This window comes from Anabrus simplex, chromosome 1 (assembly GCF_040414725.1).
Source record: "Anabrus simplex isolate iqAnaSimp1 chromosome 1, ASM4041472v1, whole genome shotgun sequence".
NCBI lineage: Eukaryota > Metazoa > Arthropoda > Insecta > Orthoptera > Tettigoniidae > Anabrus > Anabrus simplex.
In genome coordinates, this window is record NC_090265.1 from 673,531,291 (window position 1) to 673,549,125 (window position 17,835).

Sequence of the window (17,835 nt, forward strand, 5' to 3'; positions counted from 1 at the left end):
GAAGAAACCCATGGTTCTGGCTTGCTTATGATTAGTACCCACTATATGAAGAACACCACGGGATAGTAGGAGTCCCTGTGGTTAGTACCCTTTTGTGATGAACACCATAGGTTTGCGTTGCCTGTCAAGGGCGCCGCAATGCGCGAAATACCGAAGGTCTGTATTTCATGTGCGAATTTCCTTACCTGTGAGTAGTACCATAATGCGTGGAATACCGCGAGTCTACGCTACTTTTGATTAGCAGGCCTACCGCAGCATGACAAATACCATCGTTCTACTTTCTTAGCGATAAGTATCATTACGAGGCGCCGATGGACTCCTTTCGACTATAAGCATCATCGCTTCAGTATCGTGCTATACAAGGAGTCCCTTGGTCAGTAATATTATTATTTTGTGCCAGCATATGAGGCACTGTGGGTCGGATCCACTGATCGTTTTAAATTCATATCCACTCATCCATTCATTCTTCGTCCTCGCGTTTTGAATTGTGGTCAGTGGAAAATTTTGGGTTTTTAATTTGTCGTTTCATTTCGTACGGTTAGGGGCCGATGACCTAGATGTTAGGCCCCTTTAAACAACAAGCATCATCATCATCAACACTTGTTTGCGTGAAATAATATCCAGGTTTCATTTTACAGCAAAAGTTGACTAACGTATCACTGCCCTAGAAATGAAATGATTAGCTGGAGAATCGTAGTCCAATAACTAGAATTTATCATGCCGAACATGCAGCATTGCTAGATGGTTTAGGCACTTAGTTATCTTTGACCTCTGGTAGCTTTTCGGTCTTCTCAAACACGAAAATGTATTTTCTGCTACAGGAGTTGAACTGTAGGTCATAGTTATGTGCTGAATGAAGATCAACAACCCCTCAAAGCGTGGTCTTTATTTACTTAATTCTCTGGTTTGGAGGAAGGGTGTCGGGGCATAGACTTGTTGTCCTAGTTCCGAGTATTTCACTGCATTTTTCCTTCATTAGCCACCTAACATGTATCTAATTCCAGTGCATATCCAGGTCTAATAATCAGGTACAGTACGGTCAAACCTTCAGGGAACATTCTTCACATGTAGGAGAAGAGAATATGTTATATAAACAAAGGTTATCAAATGCGTTTTTTGTACGTTGGAGTTCATTTTCTTCTCCTACGCGTAAGAAATACGTCCTGAAAGTTTTATAACTTATGAAGTAGTTGAGAAATGACCTCAACAAAGACACGGTAAACTTGATTAAACCATGGAATGAACTACGTCTACACATTCATGCATGAGGAAGATAATACATTCAAAGACGTAGAGTGCTATTCTGCAAGATGAAGCTAACTGCAATTTGTATTTACATATTTTTTTGCTATTTTGCTTTACGTCGCTTCGACTATTTACAGATATAAAAAGTCAAAATGCATGACGAACCAGTAATTGTGTCAGATTATATAGAATGGAATATTAATTAAATGAATATCGAGTGTTCCATTTTAATAGTAAAATTCATATTTGCGCAACTTGTGTATGTTACTATCTTGGAGTACAGTACACACACACACATTGTGTACCTTCAAATATTTATTTTGTTTAGGTTGATTTTAATAGAGAAGAGTAGCCAACTGTATAACCTGTATATCACGTAAATAATATACAATAGGCTATTCTTTCCACAGATATATTATTTATTTATTTATTTATTTATTTATTTATTTATTTATTTATTTATTTATTTATTTATTGCTGGCGGTTTAACGTCACAGCAACACATCGAAGGTTTTCAGCGACACAAGGAAGGAAAAGGGGAAGGATTGGGAAGATTATGGCTGGCAGTGGTTTTAATTATTTTCCTGATGTGAAAATGGGAAACCACGGAAAAGCATCTTCAGGGCTGCCGACTGTCGGATTTGAACCCACTATCTCCCGGATGCGAGGTCACAGCCGTGCTCCCCTAACCGCACGGCCAACTCGCCCAGTGAAATACCAGAACTCAATTATCTATATAATTAAGTCAGAAGTATGAAGTGAAGTATATCGATGGCCTTCTCTTAAAACCTCGTTCGTCGTTTCGTCGCCATAAGACCTATCTGTGTCGATGCGACGTAAAGTTACTTGCAAAAAAATAAAATAAAATAAAATAAAACCTCGTATGTCCCAATGCTCCTCCTACCCATTATATTCCTTAAGACTGGTCACGCCTCCCAGCCACAGTCCATCAGAATAATTTTCGTTGTGTTAACTTTCCTATGCTGACGTGTAAAGGAAAATGAACTTCGCAATACCGTATTTGAGAGATGTTGTTTGCTTGGCGAATTTATGCACTCCTACAGTGTAATGTACTTAAGAGTCAATTTCCTTAACAAATTAGCATAGGAAAATGTACACAATGAAAATTATTCTGATGGACTGCATTTAAATATGTGGCTGGGAGGCGTGACTAGTCTCACAGAATACCATGGGCAGGAATAATATTGGGACATACAATGTTTTAAAAGAAAGTCATCGATATACGATGAGTAACGCATAGTTGTGAGTTAGCAGTGGCGATCTGACGGAGCGAAGCCTAGCCAAATACTTTAATATTATTGTTTTAAGAGGAAGTATAACTGGCCAACCATCCCCTGTTAACGCTAATCAGAAGGTAAATGGAAGAGGTCCAACACTCCGAAGAATGAAGGAAGATATCAAAAATAAAAAAGGGCCACTAAGCGCTAACCATTCAGCCAAAGCGGCAGAGGAAGCAAATAATTATATTTCGGGAAAGAGAAGCTGCGATTAAGGAACAGGAGTTTAAAGTTCATTATTTTGACTTCTTCTTCTTCTACTACTACTTCTTTGGTACGGCCGATCGTCCCGAACTCTACAGGGGAACTCATCTCACGCTGCTATCTCGCTTTTCCTGTACTTTTAATTTCCTGTTCTACCTCTGAAGACAGAAATACATCATCTGTATGTGGCCATGCAGGAAGTAACGCTATCGACTTTCTCACTGAAAACCGCAAGCTGCCCGGTATTGTCATATTAAAGTATTTGGCCTAGCACACCCATCACCCCCCCCCGCCCCCCCCCCCCTCCCTCCGCCCTCACCGGCGGGCAAGCACCTATCGGACATTCAGCAGCGAGTAGCGCGAGATGAGTCGAGGGGAAAGGGACGTAGAGCCTGGGCTGCAAGATCTGTCTACGATGCCTTGCTCTCAGAAATACGCGCGACGTTTTCTCTCACTGCTTTCAAGTTTTGCAAGTGGAACAATGTGTCATATGCTTACATTATAATGTGCTTTAGATTTTCATCGTCCTCATTTATGTTTGGGCTTCACCGATAGCCCTGGCAGCCCTCAGTATATCTCACTGGCATGTATTTATCAATCACTATCTATTACGGTTTTCGGTGACGCCGAGACTTTTGACATGCTGGTAAGTCTACCGACGGGGCTGACCTATTTGATCACCTCCATGTACCAGCGGACTGGGCTATAATCGAACCTGAAAACTAGGGCTTAGAAAGCCAAGTGCTTAACCATGACTGCCATGGTGAGGAATCGATGTAGAGTAATGAAAACCCGATATGTTCTAGCTGATCGACAGCAGTTGCAGTCTATTTTTTAACGTAGTGCCGTGCACGATAAAAGACAAGGTTTAAAATCATGGTAATATGAATTGAAGCAGTAGAAAGTCTCTTTGAGGGCAGAAGCGGCGATTGGGATTTAGAAGTTGGGTGGAGGGATGTACAGGCAACAAAATGTACACGAGTTTGTGAGACACAGTGTGTGTATGGAGGGGAAGGGGGCGAGGTATTTACATCAAAACTGAAAAAACCTACAAAATGGTAAATGTTGTTATGCTCTCTGAGCGAATTTCGACACATAAGTAAAGCCTAACAGTTTACCTATTAAGTGTTAATAATAATTTGTCGAGATTTTCATTCAATACTATACAATAAAACCTTCACCAAAGGAACAACATTACACATGTATTACAATTAAATAGAAGTACGGCGTGAGTATAGAATTAAAGATATTTTGGTTTTTAACTGCACACTAAGGAACTATCATAACAGGCACTGAAGAGACCTCCAGACTGACGAATTCGCGAGGCAAGCGAGTGAATCATACCTCAGTGTATGCTACCCTTCCTCACAGCACATGACAAGTCTCCACTACTTGATGTGGCACTATGCAAATCGGTTAGCCTTGACAAACGATATTTTGAGCCTATTTCCGCGAATAATTTTGTTAATTGAAGAAAATAAAGGAAATATTTAGCTGGTAAGACAACAAGGCTTGAATAAATTGGATTTTTAATTATTCCTACTAGTTTCAGGCGGCTAACATGTAATAAAAATGTAATGTTTTCTCCACAAGGCGGGGGATGGGGGGGGTCTGCCCCCGTAAGCCACCCCCCCCCCCTGATCACCGCTACTATTAGAGAGTGGTATAGATTGATCGTATTCTATTGCGCAATAGTCTCGGAGGGTGGTATAGACTGCAGCAGGTTCATATGGCGCAATACGGGAACATTGCTCTAATTGCGAGAACTACTTACTGCAGGTAGGCTAGGCCTATAAACAAATGTTAATTTACTAAACCATGGCATGCCACTTATTTGGCCGCAGAGGCATAACGGACCCGCCCTGCAGAAAGCATAATTGGGGCCCCTTAAGAGGAAGTGTATCACACGTCTCAGCAACACAAACGCGTTTGACAGCAGATGATACGCCCAAATCCTGAATACAGTCTACTGCATTTCCCTTTAATGATAGAAAATAGACTTAAGACCGAAGTCATAATAAGTAATTAATGGATTTTAAGGGTAAAATTAAATATTTTGTAAGGATTGAAGTAAAACATCTACTTCTATCTCTTGTTCTAATAATGTTAAAACTTTACTGTACTCAATCTAATGAAATTAAATGGCGTATGGATTTTAGTGCCGGGAGTGCCCGAGGACATGTTCGGCTCGCCAAGTGCATGCCTTTCCGGCGACCTGCGCTTCGTGATAAGGATGAAATGATGACATATACACCCAGCTCCCGTTCCTGAGAAATTAACCAATGATGGTTAAAATTCCCGACGCTGCCGGGAATTGAATCCGGGACCCCTGTGACTAAATACCAGCACGCTAAGCATTTATCCATGGAGCCCGACACTCAATCTAATGAAGCAGCGCCATGTGGTGTGCTTTCTGGGATGCAATTGTATTAATTAATATAATCCTTTTACATTCGATGCTAAGTAGGCTCAGTTTATGGAGTCTGTCCTAGGTTATAGGCTACTAATTTGTAAGTTCCAGTTTCGAAAACGATCGTTCAGCGGAAGAAAGAATAAGACGAAGATTTGGAAACACACAAACCCCTTCCATAAGCCTGATACCCCTACGATCTATGATTGATCTACTAATAGCCTAGGAGCTTAAGTCAGCTACAAAAGTTGTCAAGGTAATTCCCTTTTTCAGAGTTTTGTGAGAGACCGTCCCACTCGTGTTGCGAGGGTGGCTGTGCTAAGTTTAACATATTATTATTATTATTATTATTATTATTATTATTATTATTATTATTTATTGCTGCAGCCTGGTGCAATCACCTGACAATTCCACTACCAAAAATGGTCAAAACTACATTTTTCAACCATTCTACAAAAAACACTAATGTAAGCTCCCTCCCGCGCAGAATATCATTCGAGAAACATTTTTTAAATATATTTATTTATTTATTTGGGGAAGTCAGCGGGCCCCCACGTTACGCCACTGATCGTCCGTTATAATTATATCTGTAACGTAAGATTCCCAATCAAGGATCATATAATAGAGCTACAGTAATTTGCTTAGAAGAGGGTTCTTAAACTCTTTTGTTTCGGCAGGGATTTTGCTTTATGTCGCACAGGCACGAGATACTGTAGGTCTTACGGTGACGATGGTATAGGAAAAATTTAGAAGTGGGAAGGAAGCGTCTGTAGCGTTAATCAAGTTGCAGCCACGGGGAAACAGCTTCAGGGCTGCCGACAGTGGGGTTCGAACCCATTATTTCTCGAATGCAAGCTGATTACTGCACGATCCAAACCCCGCGGCCGCTTGCTCGGTCAGTACAGTTGTAATGATGATCCTTTTCAGAACAAATTTTTCACCAAATAACATTTCGAGCCAGGATTTGTAGAAATAGTACAGTTTATTGTTAAGACTGATTCTTTCAGGAAATATATTTTGCGTTTCTATCATGTAAAGGAGGTAAATAGTTCCGTAATGTGGAAAATGGGCAAATGAACACAATAACACTCAAATTTATCTTTATTTAATATGCTTTTTACGGTTGTAGTGTACTTTTTTTCTTTTTTTTTTTTTTGCTAGTTGCTTTACGTCGCACCGACACAGATAGGTCTTACGGCGACGATGGGACAGGGAAGGGCTCGGAGTGGAAAAGAAGCGGCCGTGTCCTTAAGGTACAGCCCCAGCATTTGCCTGGTGTGAAAATGGGAAACCACGGAAAACCATTTTCAGGGCTGCCGACAGTGGGGTTCGAACCTACTATCTCCCGAATAATGGATACTGGCCGTACTTAAGCGACTTAAGTTGTGTACTTTTAACTGTCAGTCTTATCACCTACACGCAACTGATGACAAAAGGATGGGTACGACAGGCATTCTAAATCCGTACCAAAACCTAAAATTGTCCCCGAATAAACGAACATGAACATTCAGATTAATCTTCAAATGGCGCAAATGTAATTTTCAGGCTCGCTGTATGATCTCATGGTCTAAGGTCAGAATAAAACTAAAAAAGAAACTTATATTGGGGCGTGCTACGTATTAACATTTCTCTAACTCTCTAATTTTAGGGATGGGCGCAACTGAAGCCTGGAATAGAGAGTGTCGACTCCATCCACTCCGAACACAGGGCTCGCTTCGCACGAAGCCTCGCGACTCCAGGCTAACTTGACTAAAGTTGCGGGGCCGCTAGCATGTTGAAACGCGGAAAATAACATGAAATATCATGCATGTTTGTGCTCATTTTACCTTTGGGGTTTTTAAGAGTATTGTAGAATGAAGTACGGTATCGTTAACGAAAACTATAAGCGTTATGGTGTAGTTGAAATAAAAGAAAATGTGACAAGTCAGAAAGTATCGGCATAGTAGAGCAAGGACATTTAATTCCGTCAGGAAATTGATAAACAGATATCAATGATAAATAATTATGAATTGCACATGGAAGATTAAAACAGAAGTAATATGGGTAAAGGTGGTGGTGGTGGTGATTATTGTTTTAAGAGGAAGTACAACTGGGCAACCATCCTCTATATAACACTAATCAGAGAGGAAAAAATGGAAGGGGTCCGACACTTCGAAAAATGAAGGTATCGGCCAAAGGAAGATAAGGGCCACGAAGGGCGTGAAAATGAAAGACTCCCTAGCCCTCGCAAACCTAATAGCGTCGGGGTCGGAAAGGAACAAGAGTTGACCAAGAGAGGTCGGATAGGATAGATGAAAGTGAGGAGCCTGGCACAAGTAAGTGGAAGCAATGCCAGGACTCAGCTGAGGGCCCCGTGGTCGCCAACCCACGCTCCGAAGCACAGAGCTCCTGGGGCATATGGGTAAAGCCACTAACAATTCAAACATAGATGAAACCATTAAAAATACACACTGTGAATGAAGCCTTAACCAAACCTGCCAATGCTGTCTTACACATGTCGATGGCTATACAGTGCGATAATGAACATAGAATAATATTCGTTCCACAAAAGACGATTCACGAATGAACTATACCAATGACGCCCATATTATAATTCACGCATGTTTCACAGTCATCGCGAAAGCTGATATTGTAGCCTACTCCATGTACTCAAGTTTTTTGTTTTTGTGTAATCGCAGTTCGTAAAGGGTGATTTTAATCTTATTTTCTCATTATTATTTTTTTTACAAAAGGCCCTTTTTGCGACAGGCCTGTTGGGCCTTGGCCTGTGTCGTGCTGGAAGGCCAGTAGACTAAGAGATAACGTGTGGTCAGCACGACGAATCATCTAGACCGTTATTCGTGGCTTTCTAAACTAGGGCCTCTACCTCACAGTCATCACGAAAGCTAACATACAGGTAAAAATTCCTGACCTGTCCGGAATCTATCCTGAGGCCTCCCTAGACTGCAGAGGCGGCTATTATGATGCACAATAATTATTGGTAAAATGTGTGTTGTAAAACCATACTCTAAGGTCTAAGCACTCGCCTTTTTTTTTCTGTTGTACGTCACTGAAGTTCATATCGGCGATTATTTAAAATATACAGTCAGATTATTATTACCATTATCGTCATCATCGTAATCGCCAAACTAGACCTACAACATTAACGATGATAATAACCCGAAATAATATTTAATATTTGCCGACTAGTAATAATCTTCTATTCATCGTATCACAAGTTATCAAGGGAGGAACTTCGAACTATAATTCCAAGCAGTTCCAAAAACAGTTGTTGGATGGTGTTAATGCATCTGTGGTGTCGACACTGTCGGTTCCAGTGGGAGCAGTCTCGATTCTTCGCGACTCCGTTCGCAACCCATCCATATCTAACTGTGTTTCTGTCAAATCCCCCTTCTTTGCTGCCCGCTCCCCCTATTCCATAGCTGACGTGGGGGCTCGAATACATTTCAGCGAATCGGCTTTGAGTACGAGTGATGTCACTGACCGTCGATGGCTGCAAACAGCTGCGCGGATGGAAGGCTGTAGAAAGTTCTGAGAGATTCTTTCTCAGAAGAACCCAAAATCGTTGTGCTTCTGTCTAGAATATTCCAGATAATATATCACTGTGCGTATATAAGTGTGACAGTAGTAAGTAATATTGTTGTTTGAGATTGCTCGTTTCGAGTGCACTTTGAAGACTTCGCTTTCTGTTCCGAGACTTTACCTTTCTATTGAACCAAGGTGAGTTGTTAGAACTTCTCATATCACAATTTTGCGGATTTTATATTACATATGGGCTGTAGCTACTATATCAGTTAGAGATTTTCATTTCCTTTAATTTGAACTTTTCGTCGTAAAGGATGCTTCGCGTACTTAACGTTGTATTTAAATGGGCCGATATTTCTCGAACTTAGAATAATTTTGATGGGTATATTCACTACTTTTTAAAGGTGGTGGTACTAGCCCCGACTACTTCATACTCAATTTCACCCTCTGTGTACGTATCTGGATGTAATCATTTTACTGTTGATCCACTCCGAAGAAATTTTCACTTCCATCCTTTTTTCTGGTCCTAAACTTGTAAAGTCTTGGCACTCCTTACAACCCAGCATTTTAGTTTAAAGCTGTTCGATTCTCTGAAACAAATCATTTTTCGGAGGTAATGTCCAATAAATGGGCCATCATGTTCAGAACTGGAGCAAAACCATCGGTACGGTACTTGCAACTTATTCGTCATTCTCTTGATTTACTGTAGACTGGTTCAGGAAATAATTTATAAGAATCGTCGTGCATATTTTTATTGCGTATCGGTAAAAATATTTTCATTTCATTTTCCTTGACCTGTGAACCATGTGTACCCCTTGCTCGTACTAAATTATGAACTCGCTTGCCTCGGTAGCACAAAATAACTGTCTTATGCTTTTCAAATTAAACACAACGAAAGCAATTAAATCTAAACCCCAGATTTTTGACTGTAACGATTAACTGTTTACTCCTCTTGTTGCAATACGGATACAGTTAGATTCTCCTTGACAAGAAACAATTGTTTGCTGAAGGCTGAGAAAACCCACCCCTACCCTATTTTATTCCAGTAGCGAAAGATGTGCCCCTTTCTTTTTTCATAACTCATAACTGACGACACGAGACGGTTAATATAACAGGGATAGTTTTAGAACGACGGTTTACAGAAACTAAAATGATATGCTGGTAAGCATTATACCAGAGTTAGACATCTAATGGCCGTCGGTACACACGTATGTAGAAACGTAACAAAAGCAGACAAACGAGCTTTATTTTGAGCCATAATCATAAACTGCTTAGGAAATGTAATGGCAATATTCCGAATGATACGCAATTCATTCTTTCCTTCTGAGAAAAATGTGCCGCTAACCGTCGCATACCGCAACAAGAAAAGCACTGGGTATTGAGTTCATCTTCATGTGACTAAATTTGTATTCATGTCTATTGAGAATTCCAAATATCTCCACCACAAGCTACGTGTTTAATAAATAATAAAAGTAACAAGAACTCACAGTACTTGAAAAAAAAAAACTTGTTACCTATACAGCCTTGCAAACCTGATAGTGCGATAGTCTTCAATATAGTAGTAGGAAATCTTCCTACGGTACGTTGATCTTCTTATTGGTTCAAAATAACCACATTTTGCGCTATATGTAAATTTTCATAGCTTTCCATGACTTGAATATAAATAATTAAATGCGCAGGATTAGCCTACTATACAAGGAGTGAAGTGTTGACATCTTCGCATTTCTCCACTAGCTGTATTTACTCAGTATCCCCGTATTGAAACAAGAGGTCGGAGAGCTACTTCTATGCGAGGTTAAATATACAAATGTATAAAAATGCATAAATGTATAAAAAGGCTAATTGGGATGAATATTATCCGCGATAGTTTTTGTGATACTTCAGTTACTGTTGAATCGGTAGATGTCGGGTTGTCTTCGAGATTCGTATTGGCAACCTTTGACACAAACTATGAATCGATTATGCATCGCCGTGAGACAATTTGACGGTACAATTGTAACACTTTGCGTACTGTTGTTTACACAGCAAAGCCAAAATATAGGTTAGGACTGAACATGAGAGGAAAATATTAAGGGAGACATCTCGGCAGCTAACTTGCAGAAATGTGGAAGAGGAATACTGGAGGCACGACGGTGTCATGGAAATGGCTGTAGACGAGATTATAATTAATAGTACTGCAGATAGCAGTGACGATTGTGAAATAGATGTCAGGATTCGTGCTAAAAACAAGATTCGCATCGAGAAAAGTTACAAAAATGTGTGTGGTACAGTTGCTGGCTTGAAGATAATACAGGTTTAGAAAATGCATATCGATCGATTCAATTAAGATATAATTTCCATTCGGTTGACAGTATTACCGGAACCGGGGTAACCCCCTCCTTACTCCTCACCCCGTAAAACGAAGTATCACTAAACGTTTCACGGATAATACCTTAGCACTAAGATTCTGTCAGTCAACACAACTGTCATACCCCTATTGCCAAACGAAAATCAACAGAAACTGATCTTTTGAATCTATTTTCTAAGAAGGCTCGAAAGTTGGATTTTCGACTGTAATTTAAACACACCATTCGCCGTAGAGCTATTCACTTTGCTCATATAGTTCTTGTTCTATATTGTAATGTATTGATGTCTGAATATAAATATAATTTAGTTGTATCAGTGTCCTTATGACGCTCATGAATGCGCGCATCACACACATACAACCGCCTTCAGTATGGTCTATCATTTTGAAAACTATAACCCCGCCGTCCTTCGATCAGGCTACAATACTGGTGACCAGTCCTAGAATTTGTCAGAGTGATGAGGCTTTTTTTTTTTTTTTTAACTTAGGAATGACGATGTCCTGATTATGGTGTTCAGTTTTGACACATACTGCCGTGTGCAAGTCTCAATTCTGGACCATGAAAATGTCACCGGGTGAGTTGGCCGTGCGGATAGGGGCGCACAGTTGTGAGTTTGCATCCGGCAGATAGTGGGGTTCGAGCCCCACTGTCGACAGCCCTTAAGATGGTTTTCCGTAGTTTCCCATTTTCTCACTAGGCAAATGCTGGGGCTGTACCTTAATGCCACGGCCGATTCGTCCCCACTCCTCCCCTTTCCTCGCCCATCGTCGCCGTAAGACCTAAAAAATGTAACTATCAAAACAGAGCTGTTAACAAAGCACACGTTGCTGGGTCACGGGTGCTATTCCCGTCACCCTCGTGGACTGCGCTCCGTTTTGCGGCCCCATGCAGTTCCTGTCGCCGACCCGATATGCGGAGATGTGTTTGTTAGTCGTGCGGTTAGCGTCGAATAGCTATGCGTTTACATTCGGGAGATGGTGTGTTCGAATACCACCGTCGGCTACACTAAAGATTTTCAGTGGTTTTGCAGTTTTCACACCAGGCATATGGTGGGGCTGCACATTAAGGCGACTGTCATAGACTGGCAATGAGTCTCTTAGACTGCGCACACAGGCTATCATTTCGATGTAGTTCTCGATATTCGTACGTCCATCGAGGGTCGAACATGCGCTTTCCTTTTGTGTGCAACTTTTGCTCGCATCACCTGCATTAATCAGAACTAATTTAATCCATTAGATAATGCAGGAAAAATTCAGATAGATTCGCACAAGTCTCCTTAAAACTTGGACAGCTTTAAATTCGGTACATTTTGCTTTTAATGGGATCAGTCCAATAGCGCTTATGAGTTTGTCTGCACACAACTGAAATCTGTGTGCACCTGGCTCGTAAAATGAATGCGAATGCTGTGATCATGAATTCGGGAGATGGTAGGTTTCAGTCCCACTGTCCGCAGCCCTGAAGATATAAGTTTTCCGTGATTTCCCATTTTCACACATGCAAATATACCTTAAGGACACGATTGCTTCCTTTTCAGTGCTATCCCATCGGCCGGCTCCACGGCTAAATGGTTGGTGTCGTGGCCTTTGGTCGCAGGAGTCCCTGGTTAGATTCCTGGCAGGGTCGGGAATTTTAACCATGATTGGTTAATTTCACTGGTGCGGGGCTGGGTGTTTCATCTTCATTTAATCCTCATGACGAGCAGGTCGCCTACGGGCGTCGTGTGAAAAGAACTGCACCTGGCGAGCCGAACAAGTCCTCGTACAGTCCCGGCACTAAAAGCAATACGCCATTTAATTTCCTATCCCATATCGCCGTAAGGCCTATCTGTGTCGGTGCGACGTACAGTAAAACAAATTGTAAAAAAAGGAAAATAACCAGGCGTGGCTTAAGTCTGAACCCGGCAGCGAATACTAACCCGAACCCTATTTAACCAAAGGCCTTGTTAAGTCATGAGTCTCTTCTATATTTTCAGATCAAATTTGATTATCTTGTCTTTTTTTCCAAACTTCTGAAGTAATACTGTCTTTTTTTTCTCAGATTTTAAAGTGGAAATTGTAGACCCTGAACAAAAGTTAATTTGAACAGAAATGACCACTTCGCTGACACACATGGTACATTGTGTCGGATGTACAATTGATTCTTTTTTCCCCTTCAGAGAATTTATGATTTGTAAATGTATCATTCCGTCATCCGTTTCGCACTATCTTGGATATCAGAAAAGGTGAGGGTGTAAGGTTGGGGCCTGAATTGCAGGGAGTGGGGGGGGGGGTTAAGGCGCCTCCCACGCTCCTCACAAAGAAAACAAATATATATACACTTTATATCTAGCATATTCACACAGCCTCCCTGACCCCTTGTGGATTAGGAGACGCAGACGAAGAATATACCCACGGTATCCTGCCTCTCGTAAGAGGAGACTAAAAGGAGCGACTAAGGGGGTGATTATACATTAGAACCATGGAACTCCTTGTGATTAGTTACACCGCGCGGGGAACACCATGGGTCGCTTTTCCTTGCGCGTAGTACCATTGTTGGGTACCACATAGGTTTGTGATTAGTAGCAAACGAGTGCGCGACGGCTTCTGCAGTACCTGTGATTAGTAGCACTATATGAGCGACACCATGGGATGACGGAACCCATGCTTCTGCCTTGCCTATGATTAGTACCCACTCTGAGGAACACCATGGGACAGTACGAGTCCCTGTGATTAGTACACTTAGGTGATAAACACCGTAGGTTTGCGTTGCCTGTCCAGGGCGCCGCAATGCGCGAAATACCGAAGGTCTGTAATTCATGTGCGAATGTCATTACCTGTGAGTAGTACCATAATGTGTGGAATACAGAGAGTCTACGCTACTCTTGATTAGTACCGCAACATGTCAAATACCATGGTTCTAGTTTTCTAGCGATAAATACCACTATGAGGGACCGATGACTTGAATTTTGGACTCCTTTCGACTACGAGCATAACAGATTAAGTATCGTGCTATAGAAGCAGTCCCTTGCTCAGTAATACTATTGTTTTACGCCAGCTTCTGTGCATGTGAAGCACTGGGGGCCGGTTCCACTGATCGTTTTAACTTCATATCCATCCATCCATCCATCCATCCATCCATCCATCCATCCACCCATTCATTCATACTTCGTCCTCACGTTTTGAATTGTGGTCAGTGGAGGATTTGGGGTTTTTGACTTGTCATTTCATTTAGTCTCATTTCGTACCGTTAGGGGCCGATGACCTAGATGTTAGGCCCCTTCAAACAAGCATCAAGTCTCCGTGGCTCGGGCGGCAGCGCACCGGCTTCTCACCCCTGGGTTCCGTGCTTCAAATCCCGGTCACTCGATGCTAGATTTCCGGTGGACAAAGCGGAGGCGGGACACGTTTTTCTTCGGGTACCCCGGTTTTCCCTGTCATATTTCATTCCAGCAACACCCTCATTTCATTTCATCTGTCATTCATTAATCATTGCCCCAGAGGAGTGAGACAGGCTTCGGCAGCCGGCACGCTTCTATCCTCGCCGCTAGATGGGGGCTTCAATCCATTCGTGACCCGTGGAAACAAGTTGCGGATTTCTTTTATATAGCCTGATGTCACACTGCATGGCACTGGTCAGGGCGGTTGTGCAGAATCGCTCCATATCGTTTTTCAGTTCGGCGTAGAGGAATAATTGCCACTTGGTTGTAACCAGTAGCATTTATAATTGTATACAGCCGTCTCGCGACACCACAACAGTCTCGTCGCATATTACCTGCGCCAAATTATTAAAAAATAATCCAAACAATGAAAATCGATGCCAAAATATCAGAAAAATGCTAATTTGATATATAGTGCATTTGAGATTGTATTAGGAACGAATTTTGCTGAACATTTCACTTTATCACAAATTATTCGATAAGAAGTCGGTCAGTTCTTTGCGCAAAGGTAATAACAGGCTTGTCAGTTGTGTTCTTATTTTTCTAATTTTATTTGAACAGTTTTAGTTTGATGTTCATTGTATATTTTTGTCTTGTAATCGAATATATTATTACCGGTACCGGGCGAGTTGGCCGTACGGTTAGGAGCGCGCAGCTGTGAGCTCGCATCCGGAAGATAGTGATTTCGAACTCCAATGTCTGCACCCCTGAAGATGGTTTTCCGTGGTTTCCCATTTTCACACCGGGCAAATGCTGGGGCTGTACCTTAAGGCCACGGCCCCTATTATTGCAAAATCCATTTTCGTATCGTGAGTAGCATCGCGATTCCTGACAATCGCCCAATATTGTCTGGTAATCATCAGAACCCACCGCGCAGTGATCTTTGCGTAGAGGGCCCGCTACCCCTATTACAGTTTATTCTTTCGTTAATCGTCAGGCTCCATCCATCAGTTATCACTGCAGGAGGGACCTACTATCTCTTATAACTACAAATTCTTATTATCGTGAGTTTCTTCGCGACTCCATGGAAATCTCAGAATACCTGGTAAACACCAGGCTCTACCGGGCAGTGATCACCGCGTGGAGGGCCGGTTCTACCTATTCAGTATGTTTAGTATTTACAACTGTATATTTGATTTAATTTGTGTATTACTAAAAAGCACAGTCTAAGTTGGAGAACTCTGTATAGACTCTTTGGAAATAAGTAAATGAATAAATAACGGTATATCGCTACCCATTAGTGCTCCCCTTGCCCGGTAGGCCCGACTGCTCTAGTGGGAGGGATCATGGAGGATCTGGTGTACTATATACATGGCTACTAAAGTTTGCCGTTTGAACGTGCCTTCAGCACAAAAACGTTGAGCTGTGGCTCGATCAGAATGTTAAACTACACTTCTTAATTCATATAATAGCATGTAGTAAGAACTCTTCCCAATACCAATAAGCTCGTAAGTTGCCAGATCATAAAAGAATCGGCACAATATTTAAATCGACCTCTTTTCTAATAAGTACTTGGGATATGTTTTGATATAACAGACTTCTGCACATTTTTTTTCAAGCTCGTGTATTGGTGACTGAAATGTATACAGGTCTGAACGTCCACTTCAATCCATTCTCTATTGATCACTTTCTAGCCTGTCCCCTTGGCTAAATGGTTTTCATTCGAAAAGCCCTGGGGTCAATTCCTAGCCAGAAACTTCACTTTCGATGAATATTCAATGTAATCGAAATACACTTTCAACCTACTAGGTCGTGTATTACATACGTACTACGCGTTGAAGAAATGTCGCTACAAAATAGAAATGGCCAACCGGACGCCAGTGGGATAAGAACCCACAATCTCCCGATTTCGCACTGGTTGCTTACCAACTGGGCTATGGGTTCGGATCCCACTGTTGTCCAGTTGACTTTTTTTCGTTACTTCCACTTTCTCAACACGTACTATATACGTAATATGCGACCTAATACGTTTAAATTCTATTTCGATTACTTTCATTTAACTCTAACAGCAGATGCTGCATCAGGCCAACGGTAACCACACTCAGTCTAAATTGCTATTAAAAAATTCTTAACTATTCCAGATGTCTCTTGCTCCATACATCATGAATGACTTCTTTGGCGGCTGGGACGTTTTCCGCCCAAGATCGCTCTTCGATCAAAACTTTGGACTGGGCCTCTTCGACGAAGAAGTGCTGTTTCCACAACTTAACCCCATGTACTTGAGACCGTGGCGTCGAATGGCTCCCCGTGACAGTGGCGTGTCAAACATTCAGTACGATAAGGATGGATTCCGGGTAAGGTGGTATTGCTTATTTAAACACGTATAATGATCTGGTTAAATTTCGACAAATTGCTTAGCCTATTTCCTTCTTTCAGGCAAACATTGATGTGCAGCAATTCAAACCCGAGGAAATTGTTGTCAAGACTGTAGGAAATTCTGTCCTGGTTGAAGGAAAGCACGAAGAGAGACCAGACGAGCACGGATTCATCTCTCGCGAATTCCAGAGACGGTACACATTGCCCGAGGATGTTGACCCTACTACAGTTACATCCAAACTCACTTCAGATGGGATCCTCACTATTGAAGCACCTCGCAAGGTATGAACATTTTAATTGAGTTACCGTGTTTTAACTGTCTTTCTCATAACAAACTGATTCCTTATTACTTTTTTGTTTAGGCTTTGCCTCAACCTGAAGGGGAGCGTGTTGTCCCGATCACCCAGGTGGCAGCCCCTGCTGTCACCCAAGTTCCAAAACAAAGTGCCAAGGGAGAAAAGGCACAAACTGCAAAGTAATTTCTCCTTCCAAGACAGTCGTGTAAATGCTGAACTTCTTCAAAGTGGGTTATATTGCAAGGGCTTACAATTGTAAATTCCTGAAGTGTACTTTCCATTATTCCAAGAAAACTGGTGTGTAGTTGAATGTTTCATTGTATATAGTCATTCATATAAATAAATTAAAATTTAGAGATATTATTACTCATTCATATTACCAAAAAAATTTCCTTGCATGTTCTTTAAGAGATTTCCCTTAATTTTTTCGTTATAAGGAACAAATCTACTTGCTTTCTCGTGATCCACTTTGTAATAGAAAACTGATATTGCAGGCCATTGCAGCAAATGGCCTAATGTCTGCTTCAGATGGCCTTTAAAAAACAAGCAGTTGGCAATACAGTGTGAGGTTCTTTCTAATTTTCCTTCTAGGACCTTGTAGAGATCCAAATTATCATGAAACGTGGATACAGGTGTTTTTGAGGCCTTACGTTGACTTGCATATAAACGTATACATGCCAGCAAGTACCACAAGGTGTCAAAATTAGTGGAATAACTAGTCTGGTACAAATTAATCGGAAGGATGGAATTCTTTTTATTATTTTCTCAATTGATAGCAACA

At 41.5% G+C, this 17,835-nt stretch overlaps 1 protein-coding gene across 1 annotated transcript; it reads left to right on the top strand.

Annotated features, from left to right (window-relative positions):
* Positions 1 to 8,809: 8,809 nt before the first annotated feature.
* Positions 8,810 to 17,408, top strand: LOC136871887 (alpha-crystallin B chain-like). Its single transcript, XM_068227238.1, has 4 exons — positions 8,810 to 8,877; positions 16,524 to 16,736; positions 16,819 to 17,040; positions 17,121 to 17,408. The coding sequence occupies exons 2-4, from the start codon at positions 16,524 to 16,526 to the stop codon at positions 17,235 to 17,237; spliced, it is 552 nt and encodes a 183-aa protein (XP_068083339.1). The 5' UTR covers positions 8,810 to 8,877; the 3' UTR covers positions 17,238 to 17,408.
* Positions 17,409 to 17,835: the final 427 nt, after the last annotated feature.

Bases quoted from the DNA above. Each gene is read 5' to 3' on its own strand.
- LOC136871887 (XM_068227238.1), top strand. From the start codon at position 16,524: ATGTCTCTTGCTCCATACATCATGAATGACTTCTTTGGCGGCTGGGAC. The intron at 16,737-16,818 runs GTAAGGTGGTAT...TCCTTCTTTCAG, and splicing joins ACGATAAGGATGGATTCCGG to GCAAACATTGATGTGCAGCA. The intron at 17,041-17,120 runs GTATGAACATTT...TTTTTTGTTTAG, and splicing joins CTATTGAAGCACCTCGCAAG to GCTTTGCCTCAACCTGAAGG.